This window comes from Poecilia mexicana, unplaced genomic scaffold, assembly GCF_051168715.1.
Source record: "Poecilia mexicana isolate PSO_F unplaced genomic scaffold, ASM5116871v1 scaffold_18, whole genome shotgun sequence".
NCBI classification, from domain to species: Eukaryota; Metazoa; Chordata; class Actinopteri; order Cyprinodontiformes; family Poeciliidae; genus Poecilia; species Poecilia mexicana.
In genome coordinates, this window is record NW_028263387.1 from 13,056,261 (window position 1) to 13,068,479 (window position 12,219).

The window sequence follows — 12,219 nt, forward strand, 5'->3', positions numbered from 1 at the left end:
AATCACTGGTTGATTGATAAGCTCAATCAACTTCAGATTAACTCAATCAATGACTCGCATCCCTAATTAGAACTGAAAAGGTGCAATATTCTGCACAATAGGCAACTGCAAGCCACATTTTGAAGAGGAAAATAAATAACCACAACTTTTGTTGAATGAGTTTTTTTATCTTTTAGGTCAGTTTTTTTTTTTCGTCAAGCAACAGAAGTAGAACGCTCTACATCAACACTAAATTTTACAATATTTCCATTCAGTACCATCCCTCAGGGGGCGCAGCAGGAGCAGATAAAACAATTCAGTCCAAGCAGCAGCACCATTTTTTTCTGCACATCAGAATTTCTAAGAAAAAAAAACAAAAAAAAAAACGCTAATGCAATGAGTGAGATCATACAGCCACTTAAACTGCCCACCTACACCCCTTCCTCCGCCAGAGCTCCACCACGAACCTGGCGGCCGTTGAACACTCTGCCAAGATCAGCGGCAAGGAAATGAAGGGAGTTTGACCAAGTTTGAACAGCTCAGGCCATGAACGGCTCTCTGAAGGACAGCGTTGCTAAGCCTAATCGTCCGGTTGGAGAGAAAGTCTGCTGACTTTTTCTCTAGGCTGAATGTACACTGAAGCATTTGGCTGAAAACGACGGCGTTACCACATGAGAACATCTCCAAAGTACATTACAGTTTCGACTCATTTGTTTGCCCGTAGGTTTTTGCTGGAATGATGCGTCGGATCTGCCGTCGAGATCAAACTGTTTTTCTTTCCTGAATTATTCGGAGCAATTCCACCCACAGATCCCATTTAGCTCATAATAAAGCTGCATTGTTGCGCTATAGAGTCTGAAAAGTCGTGTGACTGGTCTGGGAAAGTTTGTGGACTTACAGGCAGGCAAAAACATGAGATACGGTGACTTGAAAAAGTATTCAAACCCATTCAGTTTGTTTTTTATACATTTCATGTTACAATCACAAACTAAAATGTATTTTACTTGGGATTCAGCGTGATAGACTGCCATAAAGTAGCGCCCAAATAACTAATGTAATGTGCATTTACACACACATTCATCCCTCAATGTCCCTAAATTAAATACAGTGCAGCGATTTGCCTTTATAAGTCCTCAATTAGTAAGGAAATGCAGCGTGTGCAATTTAACCTCAGTGTGTGATGGAAAACTAACACTGCAATTCCTGAGCAGACTTCTGTGGAACATGATGGTGGCAGCATCATACTGTGGGAATGCTTTTCTTCAGCAGGGACAGTGAATCTGATCTGTGTTGATTTAATTGTGATGGAGCAAAATGCGGAGAAATCTACTAGATGTAGAAAAACCTTTGAGACGGAGATTCTCCTTCAAGCAGGAAAACCATAAATACTGTTGCCAGAGCAACAATCGAGATGGTTTAAATCAAAGCGTATCTACGTATCAAAGTGGTCCAGACCGAAATCCAATAAAAACACTTGAAAAGTGATGTTCACAGATGTTTTCCGTCTGTCCTACAAAGCTGGCAGATCCATACGTCAAAAGATGTAGAGCTTCAAAGTGTTTCCCTACCATGCTGAGGAAAAACCCCATGCTGCACTTCTCTCAATTTCATTTGTAAGAAATCCTGAAAATTATTTTGTCTTTCAGTTCACTTAGCACTATTTTGTGATGGTGTGCTACATAAAAACCCCTGTAAAACACACTCAAGTTTGAGGTTATAACAGCAAAAAATATGAAAAATTTCAATAGGTATGAATTATTAAGAAAGGCAGTGTATATTTCTTTATGCTAAACAGACATATGTATTCTGACTTAAGTTGTACATCTCCACGGTGGCCTTTCCTTTCTCTCCATGCATTTTTTCCCCCCTTTTTTTAATAAGCCTCCAGTCAAAGTCACAGGCAAATTCAAGGTTAAAGCATACACAAGTCTCCCACAGTGACCTTTATCTCAGAGAGAGCCTCATGAGCCAACTGTGGGCAGAGATATGCGAGCGTAGCCTCCCGCCAAACAGCGAGAGAATGCAAAAACAATCAAAATGTACATTTCAATCATAAAACAAAGCAAAGTGTCCCAAATTGAGAACTGAAGGTTGATTCTTGAGGTGGTGTCGGAGACAGGAGCAGCACAGTTTTGCTGCTGTTGTGTTTTGGCACAGCTGACAACGTGATGATCAAGTCCTTGGATCCCGACCACGACCGCTGACAGACGAATTTTACACAGAACAAACTGAAGCAAGTTACTCTTCAACTGTACAGCCGAGAAATGGACACAAAAATAGACATGTTATATTCTGCTATGACAAATGTATTAGCGCTATGTGCTAAAATGGGGCAGAGAGAAAGAGAAGGACAGATTAGGAAATAGGACAGGCACTTCAGCGCTTATGCATAGCGAAGATTAAAGTAAAGAGGCAAGCGAAGAGGAAAGGGAGAAAAAGGAGTAGTTAAGCAGGATTTAGAGGCTAAAGCACTTTCACTTTGATCAGTTTGAAAAGACAAATGAAACATCCTAATTAACATTAACAACTGAGAACAAATTGGCTGTCAGATTTATGCAAAAGCAAAAATTATTACTAGCCCATTTACAGCTAAAATCAATATTTGCTGACCATACAACGCTAGCATAATCATGGCTATTGATAGGGACACTGTCCTCGGCTCTGTGTACTGTTTGTTATTTAGCATCCTGAGACGAACGGGATTAAGCGACTGTCTAAAACTAATAGCACTAATGGGATTGCGTCGCTCTATATCAGGGGGTCTAACCCCGGCTGTGGTCAGCAGGACAGTGAATTTATGCCCAGGCTAATATGCTAATCTGAGCCAGCTGGCTTTAAGCTAGCGAGCAAGCTGCACTATTCCCTGCTACAATTGCCATTTTCTTTCAAGCCTGTGGATTTGAACACTTTTATTTATGGCTCACCGAACAGCAAATATGAAAGTAAACGGTTTAAAAAGGAGAGAGAAGAAGTCAGGAGGAAAAAGTATAAGCATCAAAATGCAACACATGGATTAGCAGAGAGCTAATGGCAGCTTTGCTAATATTTCTCACAGTCGGATAGAAGGCTAGCACGTTGCTAGTACCGTTTACACATATTTGCGTTCATGTCATATTGGAGTTATTGTTGTAGCAACTTTTATTTTGTTGAGAACTTCTCATGCAGACACAGCTAAACGAAGTAATAGTTTGTTTAGAAATTCTGACAAAGTTGCTATAAAACTAAGAAGCTTATAAAAGTTTAGTTTTAGATGCCCACAGACAAATGGGCAACACACATCGGCATGTGTTAAAAATACAACTCTGAACTCATCCTAACAAGGTCCGGTCACTCCTCATTTTCGGGCATTATAACTTCAGATCGAATGGCTAAATATCAGTTATTTGTGTCACCTTGGTGAACTTCAGTGCTGGTCCAACCTGTAATAAAGTATGGCAAGCCAAGAGTGCCAAACATTGGTGTTGACTGATCACTTAAAAAACAAATAGAAAATACAAATCGTCATTTGACGTGCAATAGCGCCGCATTCCAGAATTGTTTTTCTTTATTAAAACCAATTATCTCAGCAGAAGAAAAAAAAATCTAACAAAATAAAGACCTGAGTTTGTTAAAGGTGGTTAATGTAATTTAAATAAAGGAATAGATTGTTGAATTGTCTTACATTCTCTTAAGCAATAGCTCTGATTTCCATCCTAAGCATATATGCTAAAATTTTACTTAGAAATGCCCAATTAAAAAGTTTATGGCATACAATTAATTACGAAAATATACTTTTTACAAAAATCTTTGCGAAACAGATAGTTCTCCTTTTTTCACCGCTTATAAACAAGTGAATCTTTGGAATTACAAATGCTGATTTTCACATCAGTTACATAAAAGAAAGGTTGGAAACGTGCCGATATTGGGAACCAATGATTTTCTGCATTAAAGGGGTTCATTTGATGAATATCTTATTTTCTTTCTTTACATCCTTTCTTCCAATAAACGTCAACAATGGCAGTGGTAGAAATACCCAAAAACTTTAATTAAAATAACTAGCACCTCAGTAAAAAACAAAATATATTAAATGAAAATACAGCCCTGAGTTTTTTTTAAGCATTACTAATGAGATATCACTGGTGATATGTACTTAAAGGTAAATAACATTTAGTTACTTTGGAAATTTAATTTCAATAAAATTAGGAAATGTGCAGATCACATTAATTAGTTTTTTCAACTCACTATCAACTTAAAAAGTTTATACATATTTTTTTTTTTTTTTTTTTTAGGGAAAGGGCATAGCAAAGATCCTACTGTATTAAAACCAGAGCAGATGTAATGCTCTCTGGAATTTTAGATGGCATATTTGCTAAAAACATGACTGTTTCTGATTAGAGAAACTTTAAATATTTCCAATCTCTTGCATTGATCCTATATGACATGAACGCATCGGTGGTAAAAAAAAAAAAAAAAAAAAAAGCTACTGATCTCTATCAGCACCATCAGCTGTAATTACATCAAGTCAAGAATGAAACAACAAAACCAAAAGCTTTAGCTTTTAGAATGGCTACGATATGAAAATGAGGCACTTTTTGAGCAGCTATGTGACTTTACATATTTTCTTTTTTTTAAACATACCACTCAGCCAAATTTGTACTCTTTTGTCATTAGAGGTTCAAAACAAAACAAAAAAACACACACACACACACACAAAAAAAACCCCCCACTTTATTCTCCATTCTGTACCGTCCTCTGATTGGCTTTCACTTCATGAAATGAGAGCAGCGAATTACTCTTTAAGAATATCATTTGGCACACATCCCTGTAGGTTTGCTCAACCAACCGGATGAAAGCAAAGAGGAAAAAAAAGAAATTTTCCATCAGTTTATGTCAAAGTGCTTCAGGGTTGCGTCCAATCCAGCAGCTCTGTCCATCTGATTGGCTGTCACAGGAGGGAGAGGTGGAGCATCGAAGCGCTTTGAGTGATACCAGATTGTCTCTCCGAGGATGAATCGCTGACATCAGCACTCTGCAGAGGAAGAAAAAGAAACACAATCGGGTAAGATGTGGAACAAACAATAAAACGGACATTCAGAAGATACAATTTATCAGGTTTATTAGGATGGGTGACGTTTGATACAAGTGTCCGCTTACGGGTTCTGGAACTCAGTGATCCAGAAAGAAAGACTGAAGTTTACAGGCCGGTCAAACAGGCAGAAAAAGAAGGGATTCAGACAGGGAGAGAGACAAAGGGGGACAGGAAGATACGAAGACATCGAGGACACCTACTGCTACAGGCGGTCACACAAATCTGAGCTTTTGACTTTAGGCCAGCAGGGAACAGACATTCGGATCGGATGCTGCGTTTCTCAGGCCGTGTGATTGCATGACTGCGGTGCATAGAAGACATAGAAGCACACACACAGGTATGCGCAAAAAAAATGTCATCCGCAGCAAGAATCGAAAGTTTAAACACTCATCCCCAGAAGCATTGATGGGATTAAAGTCCCGGTTCAGAGGCTAAAAAAACAATCACATGGTGTCAGGAAGCCATCTGTCAGTCTCACACACAATAAGCCATCTGAGGATGTCCTGGCCAGATCTTCAAAGCGCTAAAATATTTTTGCAAATAATACTCTGTATGTGCCAGCAGGCTTGCAACTTGTACTTTTGGTCTGAAAACAGCAATGTTGGAGCTTGAAAATGCATTCAAGGCTTCCATGAAGCGCAGTAAAATGGAGAGAGTCTCAAAATGCATTTCATACGAGTCAAACCAAGAAGAAATGAGGCACAATTTGCAAAACGTCCAATTGCACATGAATGACAATGAATGGTGTAAAATTTAAATTGAGCACTGACTGTTTTTCTCAACCATGCTGGGCTGAAAGTTTATTGCTATGTACGCAACATACGAGAGCTCGTAAATAGTCAAGTTATTATCAACCTCCCTGGCATTTCAGTCACTTTAAGCATCCAGCATGTCGAGGGGAGGGAATCTTCATTATTGAAGACAAAGCGACTGCATAGCGTGGCATGAGAAATTACAAATAACTTAAGTAGGAATGGCACATGTGTGCTTTGAATGGATTTTTTTCCTACTTAAAATCCCAAAGCTTTTTTTCACTTAATGAAAGTTACAAACACGTTGCCTTGAGGTCTGATCCTCTGTTTCAAGCTAGTCTGTTTAAGAATATTTGGCCAAAATGGGAATGATGACACAATTAATGTAGACTAAAACAAACAAATATGAGTTGCAAGAAAAGAGAGAAATCAAAAGTTTATCCCCATTCATGCTTCGAAGCATGTGTCCCTAACCCCTAATCAGACTTTTACTCAACACAGAATAGACAGAAAAAGCCTCTTTGGTCAATCTGTTTAGCACATAACCTGCTAATAACTAAAGGTTGATCTGAAGCAGACACATGAAAAACAAAAACACTGTAAGTGTTTACATGTCCGTCTGTGAAACAAGCAGTAGTGCCTCATCCTCCCAACATGCATCGTGTGATTATCACAGCAGCAGTAATGGCAACAATTGCCTTCGAGGAGTTTTGGACGTACAATTGTTTACATTTTTGCTCAAATGTTTTTCATTACTTGCAGTATTTGCGCTCAAGGCTCTCCTCCCTTCTGGATCCCAAATGAGATTCTGACTGTACGAGTCCCGTCTTTGTCACGTCTGACAGATCCGCTCCCTAATTTGATGTCGTCATTGTTTTCCTTACAAAATGCCTTATAACTGTTATCGTACCGTCTGACAGGTTTTTACAAAAGAGCGACAAGCTCCTAAAGATCACGTTGATGCTCAAATTGACGTGTCTTTGAGTGTAATTGCTGCTGTGAGCATCTACGGTTTTAAAATGTCCCACTTTGGAGTAAATGAGTGGCTGCTTGTGCAGTTTGCATTGCAAACGGGATTAAAAAGCAATATAAAAACGGCTAAACCGGACTGCTTTCTGCAAAACGCAATGACTCACGGTGGAGGAACTCCGTCTGTTTTGGCCAATCTAAACAACATCATAAAGTTACTGAAGAGACCCAGCTCACAGAGAGTTCCCTAAAATTTCCCAGCAGCGCTCAACTCTCTAATTGCACCAGGATACTCTATATTTATACCCCTCCTTCTCTCCCAAGTTTCTTGCAGTGCGCTATATTTAGCCCCCCCCTCCTACCCTTGGCACAGGCGGTGGCCACCAGCCGGCCTGCCGGTCCCCGGCGGACTGAAGCGCAGCACATCGCCTCCCTCTCTCCAGCAGAAACAACAACAAGCCATGAGTCTGGAAGACCCCAAAGAAAGAGGCGACATAAAGTCACGAAGAGGGAGACGCTACAGGCCTCGAAAAAGTATTTTCCCGCTTATGGAGTTGTTGCTTTTTAGGTAGCTTAAATGGGTTTGCAGAGATTTTAAAGTCAGATGAAAGCAACCCGAGTAAAAGCTCTCCAAGTTCAATTGTGAAAAAAAAGAAAGAAAAAAAAAAAAGTGATTGCCTTGAACCTAAACACTGCCTGTGTCGACCTTGGCTCCAACAGCCGTCATCAAGTGTTTGTGATAATTACATCACTGCGGAGGCATTTTGGTTCACTCTTTTTTTATGAAGTGTTTTAGTCAGAAGATGGTTTTCAAATACTAATGACCAGTTTAAGGTTATACCAAAGCACCTCAATCAGATTTATGAGCAAACTTTGACTAGGCCACCCTAAAAAACCTTTTTTTGGAGCCTTTTGGGTTTTTTTTTAATCAGTCCCAGACCATCACACTACCGCCACCATGTTTGATGATCGGCAAACGTGGTGGTGATAGGTTTACACCGGCTGCAACAAGTTACACTTTTGTTTTTTTAGTCCACCAGATATTTTCCACAAAAATCTTGGGGATCGTCAAGATGCCATCTGGAAATATGTTCCTCTTGGTTAGGAGTGGTGCACTCTCCCATAGATGGCATTTTTGCTTCAGATGTTTTTTTTTCTTTTGTGATCTTCTGAATGTGTATGTTGGAGTAATTTTGGCCAATCCTGGGAAGAATCACAACTATGCCATGTTTTCTCCATGTGTGGATAACAGATCTCAACAGAGTCCCAGCAGTTTTTTTAAGCCTTTCCTTCTTGAATATCTCTGGATCTTGATATGAAGTGCTGCTTTTTGAGGTCTTTTGCCATGCTTCATGCTGTCAGATTCTGTTTCAATTATTTCTTGATTCTGCAGGGTTTTTTTTCATTAGGCAATTAAAAAAAGTGGTTCATTCAAGATATTTTTCCAACTTTTAATAAAATAGGTTGAAAACTGTTTGCTGTATTGACTCAGGTTATCTTTGATATATATATATTTTTTCGAAACTTTCAAGTGTGACAAGAAAAATTGAAGAAATCTGTAAGAGGGAAGTTTATTGTTCACGTCGCAGCGTAATATTGACCTTTCCCCAATAAAGACTTTATACAAATGGATGAAAAAATAAAAGCTGCTGACTGCCTCGCATGCTACAATTAAACATTTCCTCCCTCGGCCCCACTAATCAGATATCGGCTTCTTATTTTCTCCCCTAGCACATCGATCTCCTTCATTTCCTCGAATCGTTTCACCATCTGTGGGCAAATCAATATCACAATGGCCGCGTGCTTCTCTTCCTCTTATTCCAGCAGCCAGACTGTTTAAATCAAGACGTTTGACAAGACTATCTACCTCCGCAGTCCTCGTCTCGCCACTTTTACTGCTCTCTGGCTCCGCTGGTGACTGTGTGCGTGCGTGTGTGTGTGTGTAATCAAGGAAGTCTGTGTGTGTGTGTGTGTGTGTGAGAGAGAGAGAGAGAGAGAGAGAGAGAGAGAGAGAGAGAGAGAGAGAGAGAGAGCGAGAGAGAGAGACGTCCCGATGAACGGCTGCTTTAAAAATTGAAAGCCACCCAGTTCTCTGGTCGTAAATCTAGCGTGTCAGTCTGTCATTTTCCTGCCGCTGCAGCTCCCCACATGACGTGGGGCAACATGAAATGAGTCACTGTGTCCGCTGGCCACTGCAGTCATCTAAAATTATATTTCGCCTGAAAAGAAACAGGAGCAGACCGGAGGTACCGCACTCCATCATTGGAAACGGAGGTAAGCACCGGCAATGAGGGGAATTGCTGCGAGCTGCGAGGGAACGGAGGCGAGTTCTACTAACCTCGCGTGGAAAACGATGCAATTCACCTCCGAGATAATTTGTGCTTCCCCATTCAGGCGGAAAATTGTGTGGTTCCAACCTGCAATCTGAGACCTGTTTGTGAAAAACACAGACTCCCTCAAAGTCCAGGGGTAAGCCGTCCATGACCTGTGATCCACAGCGAAGGATTTCAGAATCATCACAGGATCAGGGATGAAACAAAATCTCTCCAATCAGCAAGTTTTCCAAGTGAGCAACTTCGCTTCTGAAACCATCCGGAGCTGACATTACAAAGCTTTCCAAGCGCATTAATACCGCCTAAACTTTCTCAGGTTGTTTTTTCACATTACAACCACAGCTTCAGTACAATTTATTGGGATTTTACGCGATAGACCAACACAAAGCACGACGTCATTTTAAACCACAAACCACGTCTGGGATAGTGTCAACTTTCTGACGTAGCCGCTCCGGTCTGGTGAACCAAAACTACGTACCGTACCACGTGTCCAGTACCCTGATGTAAAATAAATATTTATAAAAATAATAATTAAAAAAACACCATTCCCATGAGGGTGACAGTGTGATGCTTTTCTTCAACGGGGTCAGGTAAGAAAACAATGAAGGGTGAATCGTAATCAATATCGCCACAATACGGCGACTTCCCCGATTTGCAGGTCAGTATTTGTGGATTTTCCTGTGAAGTCTTTCACTTCCTGACTTCCTGAAAAGCATAACAAAAATATGTTTTTACAGAAAAGCAGCTTTGGAAGCTGACATAACAAGGCACGATGACCGGCCAATCCGGGAGCTGCATTTCATTTTCCATGGCCCTGATTGGCTGTAACCCGAAGAACAGAAATGAGGAAGACTATTGATGTTAGCTTTAGCAGTAGAGCTAAGATTAAGGTTTCCTGTATTTGGTGTTTGAACTATTAAAGTATGCTGCAGTCATAAACACTTTTAGAGGAGATCTGAGTTATTGTTTCTAAATTCCCATAAACAGTGACGGTCTGCTGTGTTCAGCAATTATATCTCGCAATATATTATATGCGTCTCGTAATTATGTTTCCCTAACGTCATGCATTCAAGGAGAGTGAAAAGTAGCATCCCCAAGGTGAAATATGGTGGTATCATCATCATGCTGGACCTTCGGCAGGTACAGAGAAGCTGGTCAGAGTTGACGTGAAGGAGGACGGAGTTGGAAGTTCATCACACGATAGAACGGTCTAGCTAAAGTCCGTCATGTTGGATCCCAATAAACAAAACTAAACAAAACAAAAAACAATTTGCGGTTGAAACGTGACACAGCGTGGAAAAAAGTCAAAGAGGCACAGATCCTCATGCTTCACTTCATTAACTCGTCTCTCCTGTGAGTGGATTAGAGGCGCAACCTGAGCCGGGATCCAGCACGAAGACAGCTGCAGGAAGAGAACTGGCAACCCGCGGGACGGCTCCGGTGTCGCCTCATTTCATTTCTTCCAGAGACGCCGGGAAGTCTGTCGGTCAGGGGGACGTGTTTTGTTGCCCTCTGACCGCGGCGTCTGACTTCACCGTAGTCGCTGCTCGGTCGCGAATCTGGGTCCAGCTGAGGATGACGATGAAACGACACTCCGCCCGAAAGTCTCGCCGAGTTACAGGGGTTTGAGAATTGCTTCTTCGAGGAGGGAGTCAGCTGCATCAGCTGATGGTTTCACAATGTTTGGAGTCACTGCCAGAGGTGGATCAGTCTCTCTAATCCCTGCAGCAGATAAAAAACTCATCATCCTCTTCCTCGTGTCACGACTCAACTCAAACTGTTTAATTTTCCCACATTAAGTGTCTGCTTGAGGCAAGGCAATACAAAATAACTCGTGTTTTTGTCTAAGCTAAAGTATGAAAGGATCAAATTCTGGAAACCTACTGAGGCTCTCAATTAGGAAGGGAAGCAGGGCACAAGAAAAGGGAAGAAGGAAGGATAGGAAGGAAGGTAACAAGAAAGGGAAGTGGGATACAAGAAGGACAGAAACAAGGGTGTTAGGACGCAACGATGGAAGGACAGAGGGAAGGAAAAATGACGAACTAAGAGAAGAAGGGAGAAAGGAAGGACACGAGGATGGGAAGAATGGAAGAGATGGAAAACACAAAGGAAAAGAAGTGAGAACACAAAAAACAAGAAAAGGACACAAGAGAGGAAGAAAGGAGACAAAAAAGAATGAAGGAAAAGATGAAAATAGATAATGGGACGCAGACATCAACATTTATTTTTTATTTAACCAGAATTAAAAACTCTTTTACAAGAGTCTCCTGGCGAGCGGCAGCAGAACAATTACAAGTCATTTATTTGCCCGTTCTGCGTTTTAATTTTCCCGTCCTTATCCAGGCGTCAAATTCCAATATCTTCATATCATGAGCAGGAATTCTGCGCCGATAAAGATCAAAAATCGAAATTCATCTCAGTGAGGCATTTTGGCATCTCGTGCTTAACCGTTTTAAAGTTGATCATCTGGAAACTTTTAATCTGGGGTATGAATAAGGATTAACACGGAGGCCCATTTCCCTCAGCCACTCTTCGAAATGGGAGAACGTTTTAAAACGGATCCCGTCCTGAACTTACCCGGATCTACAACGGAAAAAGGATGGGAATTTCTTTTATCACCCCCCCACCCACACACAGAAAATGTAAAACCAGTTGCTCTTATGTTGCCATTTTTATTTATATTGTCCAAATTATGAACATCCAACAAATTTAAAATAAATAATTAATGTTGACATTATAAACAGAGAGAACTGTTTAAAAAAAAATACTGGATTTTTGCAAAAGCAGGAAATTTCTGAGCACTCGGAAAGTAAATCGTGCTCGATTCTAAAGCGTTTTTATTGAGAAAAAGGTTCAGTATCACATCCAGGCTTCTAGTTTATTATTCCCCCATCCAAAAAAAGAGTCCAGCAAAAGTTTTGGTAGCAACGGCTTGGATCCTTTACGCTTGTGCTTAGCTAACCTGTATTTTTTTTTTTTAGCAGGTAATGAAAACCCAGTGCTCAGCTAAACAGAACCAACAGGACGACAATGGGCCTCCGATTGTTTGCCGAACCAACAGGAACGGCTCGTTTGGGAAGGACAAAAGCGGCATCAGTCGCCACCGGGGCCGGCCGCA

The 12,219-nt window shown here is 40.8% G+C and overlaps 1 protein-coding gene across 1 annotated transcript in view; it reads right to left on the bottom strand.

Moving 5' to 3' along the window:
* Positions 1–764: 764 nt before the first annotated feature.
* Positions 765–12,219, bottom strand: part of LOC106934130 (insulin receptor substrate 1-B) — a 63,060-nt gene continuing 51,605 nt past the window's right edge. The window contains exon 4 of the mRNA XM_015013840.2: positions 765–4,987. Coding sequence (XP_014869326.1) covers positions 4,980–4,987 — 8 coding nt within the window. The 3' untranslated portion in view covers positions 765–4,979. The remainder of the gene's footprint in view (positions 4,988–12,219) is intronic.